The 27,351-nt window shown below is 36.5% G+C and overlaps 1 protein-coding gene across 1 annotated transcript; it reads right to left on the reverse strand.

Annotated features, from left to right (window-relative positions):
• Positions 1-4,011: 4,011 nt before the first annotated feature.
• On the reverse strand, positions 4,012-26,614 carry CHORDC1 (cysteine and histidine rich domain containing 1). Its single transcript, XM_031460535.2, has 11 exons — positions 26,405-26,614; positions 22,837-22,886; positions 20,102-20,158; positions 18,681-18,838; positions 16,613-16,716; positions 15,811-15,869; positions 12,067-12,137; positions 11,266-11,371; positions 9,196-9,315; positions 8,700-8,762; positions 4,012-8,406 (listed from the first exon to the last, which is right to left on the reverse strand). Exons 1-11 carry the CDS (start codon positions 26,466-26,468, stop codon positions 8,260-8,262), a joined length of 999 nt encoding a protein of 332 aa, XP_031316395.1. The 5' UTR covers positions 26,469-26,614; the 3' UTR covers positions 4,012-8,259.
• Positions 26,615-27,351: the final 737 nt, after the last annotated feature.

Consider the following 27,351-nt stretch of genomic DNA (forward strand, 5'->3'; position numbering starts at 1 on the left):
GGGCATCTGCCAGTTCTAGGCCTGGGCTAGAGATCAGCATGGCAAGGCATGTTTCTGGGGGAAGCCCGGCAGAGCTTCTGCTGGCTGGCTGAACTACCATGATGTACTGGAATCTAGAGGGGCCTAAAACCGAGGCTGAGATGTCTGCTTAGGGCCACTGTAAGAGCGAAAGCTTGGGGGCTAAGCAAACTAACAAGAGTTAAGGTCCTTAACAGGCCGTTGCCGTCTCTCAATCCAGGCCTTCTCACATCCTTGTCTTTCTCGGTCGAACCCCTCCTCTATTTGTCTGGTTAACTCCCACCCATTTTCCTTCAGGACTCCGGTGTCTACCCCTCCAAAACTCCACCTAAAGTCTACCAAACACGCTCTCACAGCAATCCTTTACAGGTTTATCTTTCGTATAGTTTTAACGATCTCTTGTCTTCCTTGGAAGCAGAGGCCCATGTGTTTGGTCAGTTATCCCCAGCACATAGGAAGTAATTAAAAAATGTTTTCATGAATGAAATCAAATAATTAAGCAAAGGGACAGCTACCATACTGAAGATGCTCACAAACCTCTATACCTTATCAAAAACATTAATACAATCTGAAAATTTCATACCTACCAACTCAGAACAATCCTTTCGGGAGAAAAAAATGCTAAGAAACCTGAAGCTCAACTAGCCTCAAGATTACCTGGTGAAGCATAATAATATGTAAAAAGATCACCATGGTAGACTACAGATCTCTCTTTGGAAGAAGTGTCCTATAGTTCACAATTTAATAATTTTATGTGTGGTTCTTGATTCATTAAAACACTCTAAAGCCCAGGTTTAAAAAGGCATCTTTCCCTGTAATTTAATGGCATATCTTCCCTCACTTTTCAAAATGAAAACTACTGTTACACAACTACTTTTCACCTGCCTGAAAAATGAGACTAGAATTCCATCTAATTAAATACCTTTCAATTCTGATTTTCACTATCCCCCAGTTCCGAGGCTGACCACAAAAGGCCAAAAAGTGGGCAGTGGCCCAATTCCTGGGAACCGCTGCCCCCTCCCCCAAACAGTTGGAATAATCCTCCCACTTGTTAGCGTATGAAATTACTGAGTCCATATAAATGAAACCCCCCCACACCCCAGGGCCACTCTCTCTTTCCCAGACCACCCCACGCCCTGGGGCCACTCGCCCTTCTGCGATGGACCACATTCTGTCTGCATAATGTCTATCCCTGAACAAATCTACTTTCACTTTACTATGGCTTGCTCTTGAGTTCTTTCCTGTACGAAGCCAAGGACCCTTACTGGGTGGGGCCCGTCCCGGGACTTGCCCAAAACCTGACCCATGACTATCCTCTCACACCCCATTTTCCTGCAACAGTTACAGGTGGTTTAGGTAAGCACACTTGGGGTCTAAGTGAAAACAGTCCTTGTCAGTCTTAACCTCAGTGCTTGCGCACTCCTACTGCATGAGGCAAAGAACAGGGATTGTCACCGTTTTGGAATTAAAGATGCCCTCAAAAGTTCGGAACACTATCAACTTTGCATCCTCAGTTAGTCAAGTGGTGTATTTACATTACTGCCTATTCACTTCTGATTTCCAAATCCTGAGAGCCAGGTAAGGCCTCACTATAATCATCAGAACTTACCAACAGCTTGGTCTACTTCACCTGGATATTAAAAAGATTCCTCAGACTTACAGTCCTTTATGAAAAATCACTTCCTCCAACACCCTTTTCTTTAATATATTCCCTATCTTGCTTAGGTGCGTCTTCTGTTCCAAAGCGTAGACCTGACCCTTGAAATCTCACCCTCTAATCCCTAATGCCTTTCAGTTCAAAACACATTTACCTCCCTCTCTTCCGACTGCTTGTTATATTCTATGCCCTCATCCTAACTGGTCTTGCTTTTTACATCATGTCTAATCGCAACTTTCATTAAATTGACCTTTCTAAAAATAAATGCAAGCCTTATTACAAATATATGGAACAATCTTAACGAAACAAGTGAGGGGGAAAAGGTGTTAACTAACTCTAAGTCTGTAGTCTAGAAATGAGTAAGACTAAAGGCCACTCCAGGTGACAGACCTGTCTGTCATGGGACATTAGCTTAGTAATTCTGACACTGCTGCACATGCGTACTAAAACTGAGCAAGCCGGTGGACAGCAGATTTTTTTGTGTGTGTGTGTAACTGTTAAGAGTGGGAAGTTACAGATAAGCAAGGAAAGGAGGCTGGAGTGACCTGTGTGGTAATAAATTAGTATTGGAGACGTAAGTATGAACTCATGTTTACCTTACTATATATACAAATAGTTACTTACAGAAATGTTTATAGATGCGTGTATAGACAGGTGAGCATATACACATGTATTTCCTTGCTATCAGCTTGAGCCCACCCAGACACAAAGATACGCTAGCAACATGCACACCCAACATCCAGATACTGGTTTTCTAGTACCTTTCTCTAATAGAAAGAACCAAGGAGAAATGACTGAAGCTCTTGAAGTGCCAGGAAGTCAAAGTGCTAAAAAACAAACAAAAAACCCCAAAGCAAACCCACAGTGACAGGCCAGGGGTATGACAAAGGACTGCACAGGAGCAAACCAAAAGGCCGTAATAACCAAAGCTGGACAAATCTGAGAAGCAAAATAAAGTAACACAGGATTGTATTTCAAAGTACAAAAAAGAGTCTATATCAGTATAAACAAGTAAACAAATAAATAAATCAGGACAAGAGGCAAATCTCCCATGCGCAAAAATTCTCAACAATTTATGTAGATACTCCACCCTTCAGAGGTGGAACGTAACTTCCCACTCCTTTTCAAGTGTGGGCTGCACACAGAAGGAAACGAAGGCTAGAAAGCAGGACAAAGAGTAACTTTACAGTTAAAAACTGACATAAACACTACCTTAGCCGCCGGGTGACCAAAATGGTAGGCCGTGTTGGCTGCACATACCCTTAATGCCACCAATGAGAACGGCATTGTACCTCTGTGGTTTTCTTTCTCAAAACATGCTAAATTTAATTCTAAGAAAAACACCAGACAAATCCTAATTGGGAGACATTCTACAAAATACCTGACCGGTCCTTCTCAAAATTCAGGGTTTTGAAGAAAGTCTAAGAAAAACTGTCAAAACCAAGAAGGAACCAAGGACATATGACTAAATGCAATGTGGTATCCTAGAAGGATCCTGGAACAGAAAACAGACACTAGGTAAAAACTAAGGAAATCAGAATAAAGTATGGACTTCAGGTAATAATACTTATCAGTGCCGGCTTATTACTTGTAACGAGTGTACCTCACTACTTAATAGTGGAAATGGGGTGAAATATATGGCAACTCTCTGTACTATCTTCACAATTTTTCTTCAAGTCCAAAACTGTTCTGAAACAAAAAGTTAATTTGAAAAAAAGTGATAAAAAAGACAACAAAATGCAAGCCTAATTAATTAGACTTCCATGCTGCTAGTGTTTTTCAGTTTATTGTACAACCGAATAAAATGTAAATTCTTCTGCAAACTTCTGACCTCCACTCTCAAGAATTTCTGATTTAGTAGGTCCTATAGGTTGGGGACAAAGAATTTGCATTTTAACAGATTCAAAGATGCTGATAGTGTTGGTCTAAAAGTGGTATTTTGATAACCAAGGACCTGGCTTAGAAGATGAAAGCCAAATTTCAAATGATCCTTTGCTCTCTGTCCCATGTTTACAATCTTACCTGTCTTTCTTATGCAGATATCTTATGCTGCAGACTTAAGATTGTTTTAACCATGTCTCATATTAATGGGGGAAAAAAAGATAAGTTTGATGCTGTTTCATTACAGTTAATCTAACACAGATATGAATTCCTATCTATGAAGTCACTATCAGAGTGGCAATGGGCAACTTCTTTTTGACCTGGGGATTCTGAAACTTCTTTGGAAACTGTTTAAAGAAACCAGAGACCCTAAGAGCTGTCAAATTACAAATAGTGAAGTTTTAAATCCAGGTATTATTATAAGCAAAATCATACAGACAAAAGAACTACACACGTTATTTTACAAATTTATTTTCTAACAAAACATATCAAAGTAAAACTTGTTCCTGATAACTAAACACAGTGTTACTAGTTTTCCATGCTATGTGACAATGTTTTTTGGAACCCATTAATTCAACTGACAGACATAAGCAGCATATAGTTAAGAGCACAGAACACAGGGCCAGGGTGCCTGAGTTTAAAATCTCTACTCTGTACTCAATAGTTCTGATGCGAGGCAAGTTCCTTAACCTGTGCCATTACTCAGTTTCTTCCTTGTAATACAAAAACAGAACCTACCTCAAAGGGTTGTCGTGAGGATCATGTCCATATTCATAAAAGTCCCTAGAACAGTGACTGGCCCATAAACAAGTGCCACATGTCTTGATATTTACAAGAGCCAACCAACATGCCAAGTGCTGTACTAGAAAATGGGGATGTAACAGTCAACCAAAACACAGTCAAGGTTACACGCCATCTTTAAGAGGACAAAGACATTAACAAGTTAATCATACAAATAAAATATTAATAAATATGGAACTGCAAACTGAAATGAGCATTACGAAGAAAAGGACCACAGTATTTTTTTAAAGTTAATACACTCACCTAGTCTCATTTTTACAGGAAGGGAAGGAACTGTGAGTTCAGGGAGTTTTCCCTCTCCCAGGCTTAATCAGTTATCTTACTTCTATTAGCAGTCTTAAAAAAATAATTTCACAATCCAATCATTTGGATACTGTATTTGCTTAGTCAAAAAGGAATGGCAAATTAAATTATTTTGACACATACTCTTTAAGCAACATAAAAATGTCTTCAATAGACATTAAAGGTGGACTACTAAATTGGAAAACTAAGTCATTAATTAGTATTTAATAAAAACATGTTCTTTAGAAAAACTGTTTCTGAAGGAATTCTTCACAACTAAGAACTCTATAAATACTTAAAATTAACAACTATGCAAAAGAAAAACCTTTGCAAGCTCAGTATTTTAGGAATAATACCAAATGTATATAGCACCAGGCATCTACACTTAAATAAAAAAGCAAGCCATGCAACAACTCCAGACGAGTTTCGGCTGTAAAATACTTGGGCAGTAAGTAAGAAGGCAGTCAAGTAAAACACCAGCTTCCTACTCACCCAACAAACAATTAAAAGAAATGAAAGGAAACACCTATTAATAAAACTTAAAAACAAGCTGGACTTAGCTGGCATTTTAGAACTGAGGCTAGGGTATTATGACACAGGTAAAAGAATCAAATAGTTACCAAATATGAATGCCAGATCAAAATAATTACCAAATATGAATGCCAGATCAAAATAATCTGCAATGAAACAAACCAAAAAAAAAAAAAATCTGTTAATCTTCTAACAGATAACTTAAAAGTACCTGGCCTCTTAAAAAAAAAAAAAAAAAGTTGAGTCCATACCTAAACACTCTAAAATTGACACCAGACCTCATACCTCAAAAGGGAGCTTTTCGTAATTTATTTAATATGGACGGATGTATGACATGCGTTTTCAGGCTGGGGAATGACTGACGTTTTTTAAAAAACAAGGGTGGTAGAGCAGTAACCCAAAGACACCTTAAGAGTATCTGCAGGAACTCTTTAAGGTTCACTTCACCCATGGATGGGTGAAGAACTGTCTAAAGAAAACCAAAGTTTTACTTAGTAAGAATTAAAATCTCTGGCATAAAATATAAATTTAAATAAAATAGATCATTACAGTACTTTGCCAGTATATGTTAAGTTACAACAAGAAGTTACATTATTGACCTATAAACATTTATCTATGATAGGTTGACTTCAAGTTCTATTTTTAATGGTTTATAAATTACTGGCTTTAATTATTATCAAAACACTAGGGTAGGCCTCAAGAACTACTCTTAAATACTGTTCCACTAAAAATAAATGGTCAAAATTAATGTTCTACTTTAGTTAACAGTATTGTACCAAGGCTAATTGCTACCTCTGCAAATGTTCTATGGTTATGTGAAATTTTATCATAAGGTGAAAATTAATACAGGATATAAAAAACTCTACTTTTTTGGTTACTCTTTTGTAAATCTAAACTTATCTCAAAATAAGAGGTTAAAAAAATAAAAGTTCAACTTTTTAGGACTTTTCCTCCTTTACACTAGCAAATGTGCTAGGCAAGAAAAATCATATTTTGTTTCCCATGTTGCGAAAGCTGTCAGGTTAGTTACCAAGTGTACAATAACTCTAGCTTTGACTGCTTTGCTATAGCACTTTGAATGCTCAGAAAGACAAAGCATTTATAGAGAAACAGCCTAATAAATGTAACAAGCATTTTTAATTTTTTTTAATAGATTTGATAAAGTAAGACTTAGTCTACTTAATTATAACTGTGTCCCTGTATGTACGACTCTAAGATAATTGTCATTTAGATTTTTACTTGGGCAACAAATTCAGAGGTTTATAGGAATAAGAAAGCAAATAGAACGGTCACTAGTGTAACCAGACTAAACACTTAAGGGATGTGTGTGTATAAATAAAGGTCAGTGCTTTGTAACTAACTCTTAGACGAATGACACACTTGCTTTAAATAATAGTTCAAGGGCACATAACATTAAGATCTTGTTTAGGGGAAAACAAGCCACACGAAGGAATCATCAAAAAAGGGTCTGTTCATCATTACCGCAAATCAAATCAAAGTATTAATCTTTCTCCTAAATAAAAAACAAGATTTCATGTCTCCAAATGCACCCAGGTCCTAAACTACGAAAGACAACTTAAAACATCAACCACAACCCCAAGCACTAGAAACTTACATACTCTGTTTGGCTCCAATTTTCACTGCAGAAATTTCTTGCCATGATATTTTAGTGTTATGAAAGCTGGCTGCCAATTTTTCTGTCTTTATTTGTTACAGAGCTAAACAATTAAATAATTACACGAGCACATCTAACAGTTAACTGCTAAACATAGTAGACTGAGATTAACTAACACTGTACTTCTGCAAACTTGTCTTTGTAAGAAATCCATTAATACCAAGAAAAAAAAAAAACACTCAAGGAGTTTTAAGAAATAATCATTTTAATCTATATAAACATAATTCATACCCAAATGTATTAAGTTCTTTTGCCAGAGTTCTGGCCTTCATAACACGTCTTAATTTTAGTTTTCTTTGTGAGCTCTGCACTGCCTCAAAAAGTAACCATCCTTTGATGGGTTCAGTGAGCACAAGCCATCAATTCTGTGATACCTACATTTAATCTTGTACAATATATAATCACTGTATCACCTAGAACTGTCAAGCTGTTCATGAAAGCCTAAAAACAAACAAAAACCCCAAAAGACTAAGCTATTTTGTTCATTTAACATGTGATAGCTCTCATAAAGCAAAGCTTAAACATTTGCTTTTCTGATACCCTAATGTATTTCCATAAGCTTTTAAGCCTACAATTTCACAGATATAATTTTCCATTAGGGAGGCCAAATAACATATAAAATTTCTCTTTGTAACTAATAGATGATTCTAAGAGGGTGTAGGCTATAAACTAGGTACAATTCAGCCCGCTGTACAAAGTCCTTATAATCAAGAAAGAGATGTTTCACATTATAGCTTAGTCTTATAAAATGGTGACTTTTAACCAAATTGTTACCTGTATAGTCTTAATTATAATGTTTCCTATACTCTTAAATCATACTGCTTAGTAATATCAGTACTGCTGTAATTTTTAATCCAATTAAGTTGTAAATGAATTCTAATTTGTTAATCAATGCGTATATTCCCCTTTAACTACTTACTACACTACCTCAAGTTAATACCCCCACAAAACGTAGTTGTCCCGAGCGGAAAAGGCAATGCAGAGCTTCATCTCTCCCGTAAAGATTTTCAAGTATTATAGGAACACAAACTCATGAAAATACAAATTGGAAACTCGATGTTCCATCTTTAGTAATTATGGAATAAAAGAGATGTAAAAACACATGTTCCTTTACATTTCTCTGCTTAATGTTAACACTACGAAATACTCTGCTACGAGCTATTTTCTAGCTTCAAGTATAAGACACAACTACAGTTCTATTAATGAGGAGAAACGAATAATCAATCCTAGGTAACTCAAAAGGAAGGTGGGAGGCACAAAAAGATAAACTGACTTTGGCTTTTAAGAACCTACTGTAGACCCTGAAATGCCAGATTCAACAACAACAACAAGAAAGCAAGAGCACAGCAGCAAGCCACCACTTCCCCGCGTGTTTACAATTCTGAAGGTGGCAAGAACTTTTTTCCTTCTCAACTCATTCTGTTGTATCTTCTTTCTGTTTTTCCTGCTTTTTGGCCGCAGGCAGTTCCAGGTTCGCCCACTGCATAGGTTCAGCTTTTCTCATGGTGATCTCAATCTTTGTTGCAGTCATAGTCACATAACTTCGCTTCACGTCGATCACCTGCGACATATGGAAGGGAATTACAGTACGCCAGGCGGACTTACAGCGCGCAGAGGCGAGCATGCCCAAACAACAAACAAGACCTCACGCCTCTGCCTGTGCTCACTGCCTCTGCTAACAGGCAAAACCCAAGCTTCTGAGGCCACTTCTATCCCGAGATTTAAACTTTTTTGTAGGAAATGATGGTAAATTATGTATTTATGTTGCATCAATGCTTACTAAAGTACTGCCTTTTATTGTACAAATGGTATTTTAAATTTTAAGAAAAATTCTGCTGGATTCTTAATACTTACACCCCATAATTTCACATTGTGATGAAATTCCTTCTCTCCTTCAAATACAATGTGTACATTCAACTAAAAAAGAGAAAGTTGATTTACTGATTAAAACCGAAGTAAACATTTATGATATAAAACACTGATAATAAAAATAAGGAGATACTGATAAAAATCATTTAAACCGTTTTAAGGAACTCTCAATACTGAACCACTTTTATTTGACAAAACCATTAAGAGTAAAGAAAAATTAACTTGGCATTTCATAGTGAGAACTAAGCACCATTATTATTTGATAAATCTTCTAAGCTACTACACAATCTCCATAATGCTTCAGAAATTACTACATAGAAATTTTCTTTAAAATAGTTTCTGTGAAGTAATTTCAAACTATTTTTTCAAATGGGAAAGATGAAAAGATCTTAAAAACAGCTCAGATAAGATCAATATTATATAATACATTAAGAATAATGTATAAAGATAATTTTTACTCAAAGACATCTGGTATACTTACCAAGGTACTATTTGCTACAACTTGACTAAGTTCTGGAAGTGAATTTTTAGCATATACTGAAATGGTGACTTCACCCCCAGTCTGATGCCAGTCATGTCTACATGGAACAGCTTTTTTTCCCTGTAATGAAAAAGAAACAACGAATTTACAAAGTACCACATAATTAATTTCTTAAGAGAAATTCGACCCATCTAAATTGAAGAAAAAATTATCATGTACAACTGAGCTCTCAATGTTTTTAAGCACAAACAACTTCTAAAACTCCCATCAAGAAGTTTAAACAATAAAATAAATCACAATACAAAGAATCTTTACAGTTTTATGATCTGAGAACATTTTTTTTCCACCAACTTTTTTTTAGGGCCACAGTATTAATACACCTTGAAAAAAAACAACTTAAGAACTACTACCCAATTCTGACATTCTGCAATCCACTAAGTAGGGTCATAAAAACATTCTCTCAAGACTGAAGTAAGAAATCCATTTGCTTAGCAGGATAAACCAGACTACATCTTAACCCCATGCAAAGGAACCTTCTATTTATTTTCTACAATTTGAAATATGGGGGAAAAAAACTGACTAGTTATAACTATCTTCTGTTGTTATTGATTACTTTCCTCTTATAATAATATACTAAAAAAGGTGAGAATTTGTGGAAGCAATTTTTTGATTACCATTATGGAAATAATTATTATCTATGAGTGGTATACTGCTACATTGATAACTATTTTAAAGAGGTGACTTGTGATTTATTCTACAACTGAGAGGAATTTAATGCAGGAAACTGTGAGATACTACTGTTTTAAAAAGCATTATTTGTATTTTCATAGTTACACTAAATTTAAATTACTTCTATCATTTACATTTTTTGCCCTTAGCTACTAGCTTAGACTCTCAATATTTGATAACTACATGCATTAAAAACTTTTTTAAAAAGTTTCATCAAGGGTCATACTCTAAAAACTTTTTGCAAATAAAATAACATTTTATTTTTTCAAAGCAAAACTTTCAAACTTTTGGAGAAAATACAAAGAGATCTTATTTTTACTAATACAACAATCCTAGAAGTTTTGTGGTAGATAAATTATTGTAACTTAATGCATATATTTATACTTTATTTATTTATTACTGTATTATTTATTTTGTTTTGGCAGTGGTGGGGGGAGAGGTAATTAGGTTTATTTATTTTTAGAGGAGATACAGGTGATAGAACCCAGGACCTCATGCATGCAAGGCATGCATTCTACCACTTGAGCTATACCCTTCCCCTGGATATATTTATAATACCCAACCCATGTGTTATAAAAAGCAGAAACTATAAAATATGCAAATGTAGACTAAATGAATTCCCAAAGTAATTTAAATATAAAGACACAAACTGAAAAGGTTCATTGTCCTGGGGTTATTAGCATCAATACAGCACATACAACTAATTTAACATAAGATACATTAACAATAGTTAGCAAACACTTACTTAGCAATAAATTGCTTGCCTTCTTAGAACTTACTGAGATTTTGGGGGATTATCTGCATAGTTACAAGGCTTTTAAAAATGCTGTCAGGGAAGTAGGAAGGGATGCTTTCCCTTTTCTTTTGATAAATTTCCTGGTAGCTAGCAGAGGCTTTCAAAACAATTCCAATGAAAGAAGTCTGCAACCCTCCTCTTTGGCCACTAGGTGAAGTATTTGTGCATCTGTAAATAGTTGAATATTAAGTAGCCAAAAGAGAATCTGAGGTCTAGATTAATCAAATATATAAAGAGACTTCTAAAAAACAAAAAGGGGGAACAGGCTATGGAATTACAGAAAAAAACGCTTCAATTTTGGCAGGCTTAGATATTCCACGAAACCCTACATATTTGCATCAACATACACAATGGCGATTTTGATCAAAGAGCAGTGTGCTTTGTGAGCTTGACTCAGATAAATTTAAGTTTTCAGGCCCATGAAATTTTACCATGTGAGGGACAGAAAAACTGTTTTTAAAATATTAAGACAGAATAATCTCAAATCTCTTCAAAATGACTCATATATATACACTCCAATGCACTATTTTAAAAAGGCTACTTACAGCATCCTTTTTAGTCCACATGTGTTTTCCTGTTGTACAACCCTCTTGGGCTAAGAATGTATTAAAATCAGAAGTTTTTCTTCTACAACAGCTCCAGTATTTCATCCTTTAAATTACAGAAAAGTTTGAGAAATAAAATCTCACCTTAAATTAAGTCCAAAGTATTATAGTGATAAGTGACTTAAGAAAAATCAGTAAGTGTGCAACTTGAGTTATCTTACAAGTATCTAAGTTACTATACAGTTAAAACTACAAGACTAAAAGCTTTAACACCAGAATGCCATTTATTATAGCAATTTTGGAGTTCCTGAGGAAGATGCCTACAACCATCACAAAGTCCAAAGGAGGCAGAGGACGATTTTAACACAGCACTGTGGTTCTATAACCTACAGTGTAATATACTGAGAGGCTCTCAACTGGGAGCTGTGGAAAAGTATGAGTTTTCTCAAATGACACAATGTTGGTGGCTTAGTGCCCCAGGAACCCAAATTCTAGATGTCCTACAATGCCCTGGACAGTTCTTCAAATAAAAACCTATTCAGCTCAAACAGAAAAAGTATGACACTGTTAGTAATTAAAGGAATAAGGAAAAACATGAGGTTTGAATCAAAATGACCACTTAATTGTAATCTTGTTTGTTTTCCCATGTGTAATAAAAGACAACACCCACATTTTGAGGTTAAAGATTATATGACCATGTAAGTAAAATACTTAATATTGCTGCATGACAAGTAATGTTTAAAGGCAAATTAATATTTCTAACTTCTACCATAAAGTTTTTATTAGTCATGAATAAGTTACCCTTCATGGAAAATAGGCACTCCAGCATGATATACACAGACTTCTTCTAGACTCTGTGGACCCTGATACGTCTAAAGAGAAAAAGGAGGAAATAAATTAGTTTCACATCTCAATGTTATATTTCACACATATCTGTAGTATTGGTGACCTCTATGAACTATGAAAATGCCAATGAGATAATAACAATTTCCTAGAACATTCACATATTTAGCCCAGGCCATTCCAATAAGGAATGAAAAATGATTCCTTTTTGGACATACTTAAGTTTCAGTTCCCTGTGAAAAAGGCAAACAGAAAAGTAGGCAATAGCATATATTAAGATACTTTCAGGCTTCTGGTTATGAGGACACATCTGAACATACTCAGGTATATTCTATAAACTTACAGAATACTGAAACCAGGGTAGCTCTCTAAACAGATACACAGTTATAGCATGACTTATATGCACAGTAAACTCTGTGTGAACATTATGAATTAATATGGAAAATCTAATATGCAATTCTGAAAGCTCTACAGTGGTCATTTCTTATCCCTACGAAGGGAAAAATGAGCTGCAGACCTATATATATATCCAGGGTTTGTCTGGAAGATCCGGGCCCCATTGCTGCTGTAGATGAAGGTTCTACAGATGAATTCACAAAAAGTTATGTTAATAAAACACAGATGCAGCCAGTAGTATATTTTCTGTCTATTTTGGCATTTATAGCAACCACCTAAAAGTACAGAAAATAAAAACTCTGCATGTTTACTTTTCGTAAGTTCAAACTACTGGGTATGTATATCTCTTAAAGATATTTCATAAGCACACAAAACTCAGTATGTTAAATTCTGAACTTATCATTATTGCCCCCAAACCTTCTACTCTTCTTCCCATCTTATTTGATGGCACCATATCCACTGTCTAAGCAAAAATTCTCTAAGTCCTCTTCAGTTTCTCTTTACCCTCTACCCATATGTACTTATCACAAAATCCTGTCAATTTGACTTAAAAATGTCAGCTAAACTTCCTCATGATCACTAGCAGATAGGCAATGAAACTATGCTAACTGGTTCTAATTAATTTCTCTGCCTTCAATTTCTGTACTCTACTAGCTAATTAAAATATGTATCACTCTCTTGTTTAAAGTCTTTTAATTACATCTACCTCACATCATATACAGTTATACAATAAGCAGTTCCAGGTAGTTTGCACCTTTAAATGTGCCTGTATTATGAGAAAATATGCATGGCTCTGAAATAAACAGATTTCTTACATAGGACACAGAAATCCCTAGTCATAAAGGAAAAGCTGGACAAATTGAATTTCATTAAAATTAAAGAGCCTCTGTGTATCAAAAGCCATTATTAAGACAGTGAAAAGGTACAGCGTATCTCTGACAAAAGACTTGTAGCTAAAATGTATAAAGAATTCCTAAAATTAAAAAGTCAATAGAAAAGCAGATAAAAAAGATCTTGGACTTTCACAAAAGAGAATATCCAAATGGCTAATAAACATACAAAAAGGTAGTCAACATCATCATCAGGAAAGTGAAAATTAAAACCACAATGGGAACACTTCACCAGAATGGCTACAATATAAATGACTGATATTACGAAGTGTTACCATGGCATAGAACAGATGGAATCAGCCTCATTCACTGCCGGTGACAGTGTGTAAATACAATTACTTTGTACAACTGTGTGGGACTATGTGCTAAAGCTGAGTTCAGACATACACAGTGAACCACCAACTTCATTTCTAGTCACATGCCTAAAAGAAATACGTGTATGTATCCCAAAAGTCATGCACAAAAATGTCCATAGTAGCATTAATCAAAAAAAAAGATTAAAGAACAGTACAAAGGAAAACTGGCACATTCAAGCAATGGCATGTTTTAAAGTAGTGAACATAAATTACAGCTACATGCAACCAAGATAACCAACAAACATTTTATTAAGCAAAGGAAAACAAAAACAAGAGTATCTATTCTATTATTTACTCTATTCGCATTAAGTTCAAAAGTAGGCAAAACTAGGCTATGTTGAATGAGAGGAGGCAAAAGGAGGGCTCTGCTTTGTGAAACCCCCTTAAGCTATAAAAATTAATTTACATGTAAGTTATATTTGAATGAAAAACTTAAAATTTCTTCAACAGCCTCCAGGACCTAAGGGAAGTCTAACCTTTGAGCACTATAAAAGCCTTTCAGGATCTAACCCCTACTCATCTCTTTTAATCTCAGCTTTACATCAACAAGCTGTGCACCATGACTACTGCGTACTTTTGCCTTCTGTATACTACTGCTGCATTACCTTTGCTTGGGATATCCTTCTCCTTTCTGTCCTTTATAGAACTGACATTTACTTCTCAAAATTCACCTGGGACACCTGCTCTCTGATCTTCCTCCACTAACCTACCGCTTTCACCGTCTCCCTCACCCCAAGAATTAACGACTCTTTTATCTACTGCTTCGACCTCATACAACTGTGAATACCTGCTCAGTCCATCCCTAAATGAGCAAGGTGATCTCAAATGTAGGAAACTACAAACTTGTCCCCACCCCCAACTCCATTTTCTCCTTCTCAGTTAACGCTGTACCAATCACCTCCATGCTTCACCTGCAGTTCATAATTAGCAAGTCCTGCTAATACTGCTGAGTATCATTCGTTTCACACGTGTCTGTCATGTGCCAGGAACTGTTCTAAGCATTCAAGATTTAGCAGAGAGCAAAACAAAATTCTTTCCTTGTAAACCTTACATGAGTGAAGAAAGGGAAGGGATAGTTAGATGGGACAGACTGCAAGCAAAATAAATGTGCAGAATAAGAAGTGTGTTGTAAGGTGGTTACTGCTGTGGAGCAAAAACCAGAGTGTGGAAACACTGGAGGGAATGCAACGTTACACAGAGTAGGTAGAGAGAGGCCTCACGGACATGTCTGACTACATCCCACATTTACCACTTCTCAAAAACATACCCCACTGCATGCACCTCCACAACAGCATCCCAGCTGGTTTTCCTTCCTGATTCCACTCCTGCCCCATTAAAAGTTCCACTTATCAGCCAAAGGTATCTTTCAAAAACCCCTCCCTCAAACAAATAATGGCTTATTACACTTAGAATAAAGCCCAAACCCCTCACTGTGGCTTGTAAAGACTCCACAATCTTGCCTATTTCTCTTACCCCTACTTTCACACCCTTGGCCAAGCCCACTGACCTTTCTCATAATTCCCTGAGTAGTCAAGCTCCGAAGCCTCTACACATACTGCCCCCACATCTACCGCAAGGTTTACGTAACTGATCTGCGACAGTACTTACATTCCTGATTTAGTGTCATCACTTCATGAAGGACTTCCCTGACAAGCCTATCTAAATAGCTTTACTCTATCGCCTTGTCTGCTTCATTTTCTTCATGTTTACCTGAATTCTTAGCACTTAATTACCTATTGTTATCCTTCCCTCACTTCAAATTACAGCTCCACAAGAAGAGAGATTTTTGCTTTATTAAACACTATAATCCCAGCCCTTAAAACAATGTCTGGCACATAGCCAGTGTTCCATAAATGCTGACTAAATTAGAATTACTTATTCCTATGATATGGTGCTCCTCACAGTGTCTCTTATCCATCCACACTCACAGCCTCGCTCCACAGCACAGTGTCCAACATATAATAGGCACCAAAATGTTTGTTGAATTGAGTCATTAAATTGTACTCTCTTTTCTCAAAATTGAAATTTTACTTTTATGACACAAATTTTACAATATATACCTTAGAACACCCTCCATTTTTACATGCAGTCCCAATCTTAATTTCATCACTGTCTTCTTCTAAAACGAAGAAAAAAAAAATCAAATTAGAAACATTAAAACAGAACACTTTACTGCAGGTGACATTCTTAAAAGGTAACTTTTCCATAAAACAAATATTTAAAAAATAATCTAAAATAAAATAAAATAAAATAAAATAAAATAACCATATCTACATCCTAAAAAAAAAGAAAAAATAATCTAAACACAAAAAACACTGATACTTTAAAACAATTCAGGTAACTAAGTTTTCCATGTGACCTTCTGGGTATCATATTTAAATGTTAACAGGAAACCAACTACTGTGAACAGGTCTTCCCTATAGCCTCAGAATGATAACATAATATGACACATTTCTATTCTACAACGTAATATTACATCCAATAAATAACCTTGTACAAGAAATCATGAAAGAGGACTTTTCTCCCATGATACCAAATATAGATCAGAGAATACTGAATATATTTTATATCACACACAATGAAACATACACAATTATCAAAGAAATTTAACTCACTGTTAAAAAGTAATGAGTCAGGAAAGAAAAACAATTTTAATTAACATTTGATTTTCATTTTTAATGAGGACATAATGGAATAAATCACATACATATTCTGTGGTATTACTGGCATTTAATAAACAAAAAAAATCTTCACTGTAACATGCTACTTTTTCATATTTATATACAGTGAACTAAACTGCTCCTGTCTCTTTTAGATAATTAATTGAATAGAAAAAATTTTAAAATACAAAACAAATCTTACCTTTCTTACTCTCTTCATTCCCTGATGACAGTTTAAGTTTATCAAGTGCTTGTTTTAGGGAGGCAGATATTTTTAATTCCAAATTTGTCATCGGTTCATCTGGGCTGGAGAATTTGGAAATTTTATTACCATTACTGATGTACCAAAATATTTCTCTGTACTAAAAATAAATATACTTAAGGGCCTACTTATGAAAAAAGCTGAATGCCTCGTGAACCAAGTTTTTCTCATTAGAAAGTATGTTACAAATAACTGCTATAATGTATCTACATTTCTAAGTTTTAGTGGAAAAAATTAATATCATAATTAAGTCTCAAATAATCATGCTATTGTCACATTAAATTATAAATCAGTAGGGTTAATGGGAAGGAAGTAAAGACTAACAATCCAAATTTGTCAAGATAAGTAACTCCAAGGAAGGGTCTATGAAGTACCTCTACATTCCACGCCTAAGTAAAACAATGAGCATGGAATAAACAGGCAATAAATACGTACTAAGTGAATCTACATTCCTACCGGTGGAGAGCGTTCCCTTTATGTGGACACTAGTATATGCATCTAAAAATTCAGAATCAGTTACTTCACAAGGCAATTTTAGTAGGGTTAAAAAAGCAGTAACAATATCCCCTAACATTTCATAATGGTTAAATATTATGTGCACAATTTGTTTAAGGCCATAAGTACTAAGAATATTAATAAATGCATCAATAAAACTATATACTCATACTATATCCTTAATGAAAACATAACTACTGACATAAGAGACATTAAAAAAAGTACATAAAAACTTATATCCTCATAATCCCTACAATACTGACAAATGAATTTAGGATAAAATAATTTCTCATTTTCTCTTTAGTGAAATTAGCTCATTATTTAAAAAAATTTGACTCATATTGTCAATTATAGTAGATTCCACTGTAATATTTAACAGTGAGTCATGCCAGAATTGTTATCTTTTTCTGATAATTTTGTTTCACTGGCAAATAAGCCAGCAAAACACTTGATAAAACCTCTCATGATTATGAATAAGGTGGAAACAATAAAGTCATCCTAAGTAGTTTTGTTAAATAAACATCGAAAAGTTTCTTAGGGTTCTTAGCTTGGTCCAGTATTATTCAATATGCTATAAATTTATTTGAGTAAGATCAATAAAGAAAAAGTGGGAAAAACCATGAGTCTATAGTGTGAATAGAAATATGAATAAAGCCGTACTTGAGGCCAAAAACTATCTGGTTTTTATGTCCTGTATTTTGGTTCTAAAACAATTCAATACTCAAATACAACATGAAGAAAACCTTGTCTAACAGTGGTACCCAACATGCATGTGTGGGGATGTAAAACAGAGTCTAGTAGATCAGAAGGTGAGTATAAAGAATGTCCAGTTCTGCAAAATGAACAAAAGGTATTTTAAAAGTACTTAAACAGATCTGACATCTAAATCAAATACATTAAAAATTTATCAGTAATGAGATTAACAGTTTTCAAGCAACTGAAAGTAAAAGGTGAGTGGACTAAGCTTGTTTTAAGTGGCAAAATATGGACAAAAGAGACAGAATTTGGCATAATACAAGGAAAAATTATATACTGACCTAGTAAAGATAAAATAAACTGCTTTAAATAAAGTTGTTCTTCACTAGAATTATCTGAAAGGATACTAAATATTTTTCGACCAAGAATGTCCTAAAAAATATTCAAGAAACAGTGGCGGAATGGAAATAAAACCTCTAAGTTCTTTTTCAGCTCAAACCCATTCCCTGAATAGGACAATTCCTTTCTCGAATTCCACTGTGCCATGGTGAAGACACAAACCAAGGCACAAGGAAGAGACGTGGCTGCCCAACCCTGAGCATAACTGTGATGGTACAGTGAACAAATCTGCAGTGAAGGTTTTTTGTGTACAGGCTCTCAAGTTAAGGGGGAATAAAAAGGAAAAGTATTATCTAAGAAAAACCAAATGGTTCAAAAGTTAGCTACAAATGGTATTATGCAAAATCATAAAAGGAAATACCAGGAACAAATGCTTTTATTCAAGTGTGACAAAAATATACGACTGTATAAAGTGTACCTTGGCCTTTTTATTGCTTCTACTGGTTTAGGGGCTTGAATGATGTGCTCCTGAAATCTGGGTTTTAGTTCAGATAGTTCTTTCTTCTCAGAAGTCTTGACCTCAGGTTTGACAGGCTCCGGTGGCTTCTCACTATTATGCCTCCCCTTCGTACAGCCCTGTTAGTGAAAGGTGTTCATTCACTGAGTTATCCTATCATCTATTTCACATGTCATGACAGACAGTTTTTCAGTTCTTTATTAATAAACTCAATTGTATGTTTTCTCCACTTTTAACACATTGACTTATTTTAAGAAACTAAACACAGAACTCTAAACTTACTAAGAACTCCAAACTTACTATATATGTAAATGAGTTCTTACATATGAATAATGCTTGAAAAAAAAAGCCTTTGAATTACACTTAATAAATATCTACTTTACTCATTCTATTAAACACACAGCATAAACTTGTTTACAGGAAACAAATTCTGGAGATCTCACAAAGAGAATTCTAAGAGGACACTAATGAACTCATCTACAAAAGAAACAGACTTGCAGATGTAGTAAACAATCTTATGGTTACTGGGGAAAGGGGGTGGGAAGGGATAAATTTAGGAGTTTGAGATTTGCAAATGTTAACCACTATAAAAATAGACAAAAAACAAATTTCTTCTGTACAGCACAGGGAACTATATTCATTATCTTGTAATAACCTTCAATGAAAACGAATATGTATGTGTGTGTGTGCGCGTATATATATACTGACTGGGACATTATGTTGTATATCAGAAATTGACACGTTGTAACTGACTATACTTCAATTAAAAAAAAAAGAGAGAATTCCACAAATTATTTACACAAAAGGGTCTCAATTTGAGCCTCAGTTCTCCTACTACGCTAGCTAGAGGATTAAATAAAACAAGAGTATTTCCCACATCTGGAAGTTGGTAAACATTTAATAAATATTAGCTACCTTTTCCATATTCCACTGAGTCATACATACATTTTAACTTCCCTGAAATCCTAAGATCAATGGCATGTCATTTAATTAACAACTTTAGTTTTCTTTATTAACGGTATATAAAATAATGGTGCATCTCAATGGTATCTTAGATACGATAAAATTTGCTATTCCTAACTGAAAATGCTTTAAATTGCTGCATATAGCTTCCTTTTTCTTGATGTTCTTTTAAGACTGACTACTAACACCAAAAACAAACCTAAACTGACAAGTGGTTAATTAGTATTTTGGAACTTTAAATTCTAAAACAGATATTTCTTATTTTAAAGGTCATAGAACAGAGCTTTTAAAAGAAAGTTACTATCTGTAAGTTAACAGGGACTAGTCGATAGGTGTCCAAAATCAGTCTCCTCAAATTCGGAGCTCCCCATAATATGTACTTTTTAGGAGACAATCTAGAAAAAAATATTAATACTTACTACAATGCTTAAAAAATCAGAAAAATCAGTTGTTCGTCTCTTACAGCAAGACCAACCCTAAGAAACATAAAAGGGAAAAAAAATGAAAACCATCCACATGAAAACCACAACCCACTAAACACTGTATTGCACTTATCTCCTTGAATCCCAAAGGGACCTGCATGTATATAACATCATAGTTTTAAAGTGTTGTAAATAACTCATCTTATCAAGTGATATGATTTTTAGTCTTTGATTAAAACAAAACAAAATTAACTAATGTTAAAAGTGATTTGTGTTATAGTCTATCATGAAAGGAAGCTCTTGAAAATACGGAAACAAACTACTTCTGTTTTCAAGAATAGTATTTTATTCTAGAAGAAAAAGATATTATCATTTCTAAAAGCATTAGATACTTTAAAGGATCTATGGAGTAAGTAAAGTGCTATACTTAAAAAATTCAGTAAGTTAGAGACAGTAATCATCATAATTTAGTTTCTAAGCAAACTCAGCATAGCTGTTCCTCAACAATAAGTACTCTATTTTCAGAATAACACAGATTAATTAATATAGCAGTCTAAGCACAGTTAGAGATCAAGGTTAAATGATCTTCTCAGTTGGAAGCACACAAATACAGACACTGTACTGCAGTGTGTGGTTTCTGAACAAAGTATCAAGTGGTTAACCAAAACATGGCTTTAAATCGTTGCCTACAATCCCAATGGAGTATAGAGAAGGAAGTAAAAAGGCAGCAGTCTCAAGGCTTGCGATGTCTAAGAGCCAGCTTTGCATGAGTCTATCTGGGTTTCACTGTTTTACTCAATACATGTATGCATGAAGAATTTGGTAGGGACTTTTTTCACAGTATGTAAATTTTTAAAAGAAAATGTTAAATATTCTGTAATTCAAATTTTCCTTTACTTTAAAATTTAGTTTTTTTTACTCTGAATAAAGATATAGATGGAAAATTACTATAAACTTAAATAGAAAGTTTAATTGGTGTTGAGAATATAGTCACTAGAAAAATTATTCTATATGGAAAAAAAGCTTTATTGTCTTAATCCTATATGAAGAATTACATTAGGTATTCTAGGAATATTGGGATACATACATGATACAGACTAGCTGTTCCCAAATGCCATTCTGGTATCTATGGTAGTTCCCGTAAAATGTGTAAAGGAAGGATAAATTTAAGTATGTGAGTACAGGGTTGCCAACTGCCTTTTCTTAAGAAGGACTGTCCTCTTCCTTCTGCCTCTTCTAGTTGGAATATTAAAGTGGTTTTTCTTCTGTTAATGTAATGTAACTTCTTACTTGGTTAAACAGAAAACTGGCAACAGTAGACACTACACTGATTTACACATTTTGCCTGAAATCTACCAGGTTGTGAAATTCAGTGGTCTTGGAAAGTCTAGGTCTTGAAGAAATGGTTATAGAAAACATAAACAGTAGAATTGGAGCAGAGAAACAAAATTACTTCAAAGTGAAATCATTAAGACAAATGAAGTAATTAACATTTGGGTGGTAAGAAGAGCAATGGGCTGAATGACTAGAAAGTCGGTGATATCATTACTAGCAGCAGCAATGTTGGAAGGTAGGCTATTTTTAGAATAAGTTCATTTCAGAACTCCTTTGTGGTTGCCAATGACACACGTAAATGGAAATAGGTTGTTGAAGTCATTGACACAGAAGTGACAAGAATGAATTAAGGACAAGAACGAATGAACTGAATGGGAGAAAACAGGAAGCCAAACACTGAGAAGTTTAGCAAGCCCATGGTTAGGGGATAGGAGGAAAACGTCACAGGAAAAAAAAAGTACAAGAAAAACAAAGAACAAATGGCAGTCCAGGAAAGATAAAATCCCCTCACCCCAGCAAAAACACATATTCTCATAGAACCACAGCTTCTATCCCCATAAAAGTTTGTAAAGAGGCTAAAAAGATGTTAAGGAGGAGTCAGGTCTCAATTTGCCCCTTTGATCATTTGTTCTGTTTTTCATTTAGAACCAGATTAACGTAAACTTGTTATCTATTTGTACATTATTGTTTACACTTGGCTACCTAACAGTTAAACACAAAAAAGGTCCAACTACTCTATGAAAGGTAAAATTAGAAGTCCAAAGGGCATTAATAACATTTAAACACATAGGGTAATGTTCCTTAGAATACCTAAAACCATGGCAGCCACATTTTCTTTTGATATATACAATGGAAAATGTACCACATTATCATAAATTTTAGGAGATCAATAAACCCAACACAAAAGACCCAGTCAAACAACATGTTATTATTTCTCTAATTCTTCAGGACATCAAGAAGTACAGGCAGAAAACAGGGGCATCTCTCTTCTATACAGAATTTTACTCTAGACTTACATGTCTATCTTGAGAGTGGCACTGTCAAGTGTTCATAACAATCTTTCATAAAATTCAGATCTGCTCTTATCAGACAGCAGCTTCTTGATATATTGAAAGATTAAGATTAAATACAATTGCTTTTATTCCCCCTCAAAATTAAGAAAGAGAAGAAATGAGTGGTATAGAAAATGAGAGTTAAGATAGAACTGAATTTTGTAACTGGAGAAGCCCTTAAGATCACTTTGCCTTTAGTGGAGCACTTGCTTAAAGCACCCCAAAATAGTCATTAAGAAAGCAGAAAGTCACCAGCTGAGAAAAAAAAAAAAAGACGAAAAAATATTTAGTATTATACCTAGGAATTGACTCTACAAATGAGACTGAAATGTATCAAGTTCCTACCTTTAATGCATCATGAAAGACTGGAACACCTGGGTGGTATGTGCAAGCATCTGGTCAAAAACAAGAAAGAAAAAATATATACCACTTTATAATGAAGAAAAGTCATTATTTCCTTCAGGTGTTAATCCTTTTTCCATACACAGACAATACTTAAAAATTCACTAATGCTCAAGTTTGATGCATGACACACACCACTTAACATCGTATTAAAATAGTAAAGGTTAAAATTCTAATTTTGAGTATGATAGTTATACAAAAACAGAATAGTTCAAGTATGACAAATTATATTCTGTATTCCGCTAATCTTTGCAGTAAAGTTTGTTTAGTACCATCATCTTCCAATTCTGTTTTTACAAAAATACTATCAAACTTAAGTGTTCTTATGTGCATTGATCCATAAAGGTTGCCCAAGAGATCACCTAAAAAGGTATTTTGGAAGAACAGGTTCAAAAATTAAAAAAACTGAAATAATACCTAATTGCTAATTTAACTTTCTTAAACAGGTGTCAACTCCTAGATATAAATCTCATTAAAAATAAGTTTAAATCCTATGATGTATTTTCAGGCTTGTCACTGATTGTTATTCTGTATTTCTCTACCCTGTCCACACTACACCATCCATTTTCCCTTAACCCTCATGAAACTGGGCTTATTACAGTTTGTAATATGGGATATTACATTAAAAAAACAGGTAACAGGCACATATTCCCTAGATAAAACCATGAGCTCAGAAAAAACAGAGGTCAGCTCCACACCAATGCAATTTTCTTATAAGGTTACTTTGCTCAACCTTTCATATTTGCTTAGCTTTCAACTGTCTACAACCTCTGGTTTTTGGTGTTGCATTAGAATGATTAACTCCTGGGACTTAAGGGAAATCTCCCTATCCTTGCATTAACAGTCAGTATGGTTTCATTAGTTAGTAACCAAGTACTAACATACATAACACAGTAACTTAGTAACACAGATACTATGCTAGCCCCCAGATGAGGAAGAAGCTATTAATTCAAGGCAGTAGTAGAAATGAGGACGGAAAAAGGAGGTTCAAAGCAGAAATGATTATGCAGAGGAATATGAAGTTGAGAGGGAAATCAAAGCAGAGAACAGAGTATTTTCTAATACCAAATTTACATACAGTCCAAGGCATAAAATGCATAATGTCTGACCCAGGAAGAGGCATAATCACAATGGACAGTTCTGGCAGAACAGCAGCAGGAATGAGTCAGGTCTTATCCATACAACTGGTATAAACAATTTGAAAATCACTGCTTTCAAAAGTAAAGAACAAGCAGATGGACATTTTCCTCTCTAGTTTGTCTTTATCATGTTTGCCAGTTTTGCTCAAGGTAATATTTTATGTCTAAGAAGCTACAACACAGTAAGAGCCAAGGGCTTTTTAACACTGGGTCCGACCAGGGCTCAAAGTCTGGCTCTAGGTAGTTGTTTCAGTTTCCCCACACGTGGGGACTGAATAAAATACTGTTTGTGAAGGGGTGCTTCTTCCAGAATAGCTGTTTAACATATGCAAGTTACCATGTCTCAGTAAAATACTCAGTTAGCTTTCGTTTCAAACGAAAATGTCCTAACAGCTAGCAAGGGAGTCTAAATTAGTCAATACACAAGGTCAAACCTCTCCCATCCTATAAAACATTCTCCTAACCGACTTCACAGTTTGCTAACAGCTCTTTTTACTAACCCTATCCTCATTTTCTTAACTTTCCAGTCAACCAACTTACTTGGAGTATTTATTCTAAGTCTCTAAAATAACACTAATTTTGCTAAAGCAAATAAACTTTCAGCAGTCTTAATGGACCTCCCTGCTGAATTTAGTACCGCTGATGCTCCATCATTGAGACCGTCTCCTGCTCTGGATTTCTGGGCTTCCACCATCTCTCCTTTCCCAGGCACAGTACCATTTCCCTTGACACAGAACTGACTTAAAAAAAAAAAAAAGAAAAAGAAAAAGAAAAAAAAAAGGCCATACGCCCCCCTTTAAAATTAAGCTGGTACATACATCCTATAAACAAACAAACTGTCCCATTCAACGAAGCCTCAGGCTTTCCCTTTAATATTAAAGTAGACTATGTGCAGACACTGCGGCCATTTACTTTTTTACATACGTTACCAACATCAAAGGGCTCTGAAACCCCTCATTTCTCGATTTTTTAAATCCATTTAAATCTCAAAGTTTTCTCCCTGAACTTTATATTGTCATAAAAATGTGACTGAACTTATCTTTTTCTCATAATTCTGCCAAAGGTCTTGGCATTTTAAATGATGTCCCCAATTCACCTGTGCACCAGGACAAATATTTCAGACATCTCAGAGGAGAAAAAAAATTTTAAGTATCAATTTTAATCGCCTACACAATCAGGAGCCATGTCCACCATATTGAACTATGCTTCCCTATTAAACGGGTATAATAACGTGCACTTCACAGGGTTATTGTGAAGATTAAATGGGATAATGTAAAAAAGCGATAGACCAACGTGTGGCATGTAGAACACACACAACAAATAGTCGAATTTCACAGAGTGTCGTTACTTCCTACAATATTTAAGGAATCAGCTCACTTCTTTATCCCATTCCCCAACCAAAATTCAAATCCATTGGTCATCTTCTGTTGTTCACCGAGCCTAGTCACTTTCACTTTACATCCTTAGGTCTACACCTATGTGCTGCAAGAATGCATTCAATCCCTTAATGCTGAAGACCGCATGGTACCAAACTAGGGAGACCGCAGCAAGACCCGACAAATCCGGCTACAAAGTATAACGAATGTACCACCCACCTGGGCGGATGTATCAAAACTTTACATCGTAAAGATACAGAATAACTTTTCTTCACCAAGAACAAACTTAAGGTTCAAAGAGAGTGGGTCGACTGCACAAAACGACAGCAGGCTTGTATCAGGCAGATAAACTTCTGCATATATAAATACAACAAGGCCGAACTTAAACGCCAGGATAATCCGCCCCCTGCCAACCCTCCTGTTTCTGTCCGCTGCCCTACACACAACACACAAACGCACACAGCAAATCAACTGCAGAGCGAGCCGGCAGCACCTGGTTAACTTTTTATTCCCCCGACACACACAGCGCCAAGAGAGCCCAGGAGCACTTCTGATTCCCCCGAGTCAGACAGACAGACACAAAGACACCCCGACGCGAGCCCAGGAGCACCCGGTTAACTTGACTCCTTCCAGACGCGGGCGGGGGATGGAGCCGGGGATGAAGATGTCCCACCGTCCAGGCGGACGAGAGCGCGAGCGGACCACCCGGGGAAACACGTGCGTCGGCCCGGAGCCGGCGGGGAAGCGGGCCCGCGGGCTGGGCGGCTGCAGACGGAGGCGTTCGGACGCCGCCGCCCCCGAGCCCGGCGAGCGGCCCCGCGCACACCGCGGGGAGGCGGCGGGCGGCTCGGGACGGGCCCAGGCCGGGGGCGGTGCGGTGACGCCTCGCGGGAGGACCGCGGGAGGACCGCGGGAGGACTCCGGCTGCCCTCGGGCCCGAGGGCGTCCCGGGGAAGAGGCGGAGGGGCGGGCGGGCCGGCGGCGCGCTTCTCTTACCGTCGGAATTGGTCTCGGGATCGAAGCGCTGGCCGCAGCCCCGGTTGTAGCACAGCAGGGCCATCGCCTCACGTTACGGGTCAGGCTCAGGCGCCGGGAACGGCCAGACGCTGCCTTCTCCGCTCCTCTGCCGCAACCACCGGTCTGCCTGCTGGGGCGGCTGCCGGCTTCCGGAAACGGCCAGTTCCGCTTCAGGAACCTTCGCGAATTTTCCGGTCGCGCAGGCGCAGAGGCGATGGGAAGAGGCGGCGGCGGCGGCGGCGGCGGCGGGACGCCGCGCACGAGCGGGGGGCTCCTCCAGGTGGGTTCCCGGCGGGTGGCGGCGGGCGTCGGGGATGCCACGGGGATGTTAGCGGAAGAGAAATCTCAAAGGCGGGGAAGGAAGGCGTCCGAGGCGCTGGCGCGCTCTCCGGGTCTCGTCGCTCCTTATTGGCTGTTTGTATCTCGCGCAGCAAATCGGCTGCCCTGCCCTCTCCGGCCGGCAGCCCGTCGTCCTTCTTTTGAGACTATAATTATACCCAGGGCATTGTCCATCTACTTGTTATTGGCTGCCTTAGAGTCAGTGTAGAGTCGTACAGTATTTCCGAATCCTCTGCCTAGTAAACGGGGAGAGGAATGGTGGACGAATCTCCCTCTGTCTCCGCTGTCCTGTTCGCAGAAGTATTGAAGAAATGCAGGCGTCGGGAGCGGTTTCAGTAACGGAGTAGCTGAGGTCGTATCACGTGGAAGATGCAGAGCACTTAAAAATCAGAATATCAAAGAAAAGTGTTGATCAATCACAGTGCTAGAAATGATGGCCCTTGCTGTAAAACGCTGGGGTAATTGTTACTGTTTCTTATTAGGCTCCATTTAATCAGTTTTCGGTGCTTAATTCTGCAATCCTGGAATCACTAGTAAGATTTTGTCAAGTGCATCGTAAAATTTGTAGTGATAACACTAACAGGCAC

Source organism: Camelus dromedarius, chromosome 12 (genome assembly GCF_036321535.1).
Source record: "Camelus dromedarius isolate mCamDro1 chromosome 12, mCamDro1.pat, whole genome shotgun sequence".
NCBI classification, from domain to species: domain Eukaryota; kingdom Metazoa; phylum Chordata; class Mammalia; order Artiodactyla; family Camelidae; genus Camelus; species Camelus dromedarius.

Coding starts and splice junctions, on each gene's coding strand:
- CHORDC1 (XM_031460535.2), bottom strand. CDS start 26,468: ATGGCCCTGCTGTGCTACAACCGGGGCTGCGGCCAGCGCTTCGATCCC. Junction 16,717..18,680: donor GAAGCAATAAAAAGGCCAAG/GTACACTTTATA, acceptor CAAATTCTCCAG/CCCAGATGAACCGATGACAA. Junction 15,870..16,612: donor GAATGAAGAGAGTAAGAAAG/GTAAGATTTGTT, acceptor TCTTCGTTTTAG/AAGAAGACAGTGATGAAATT.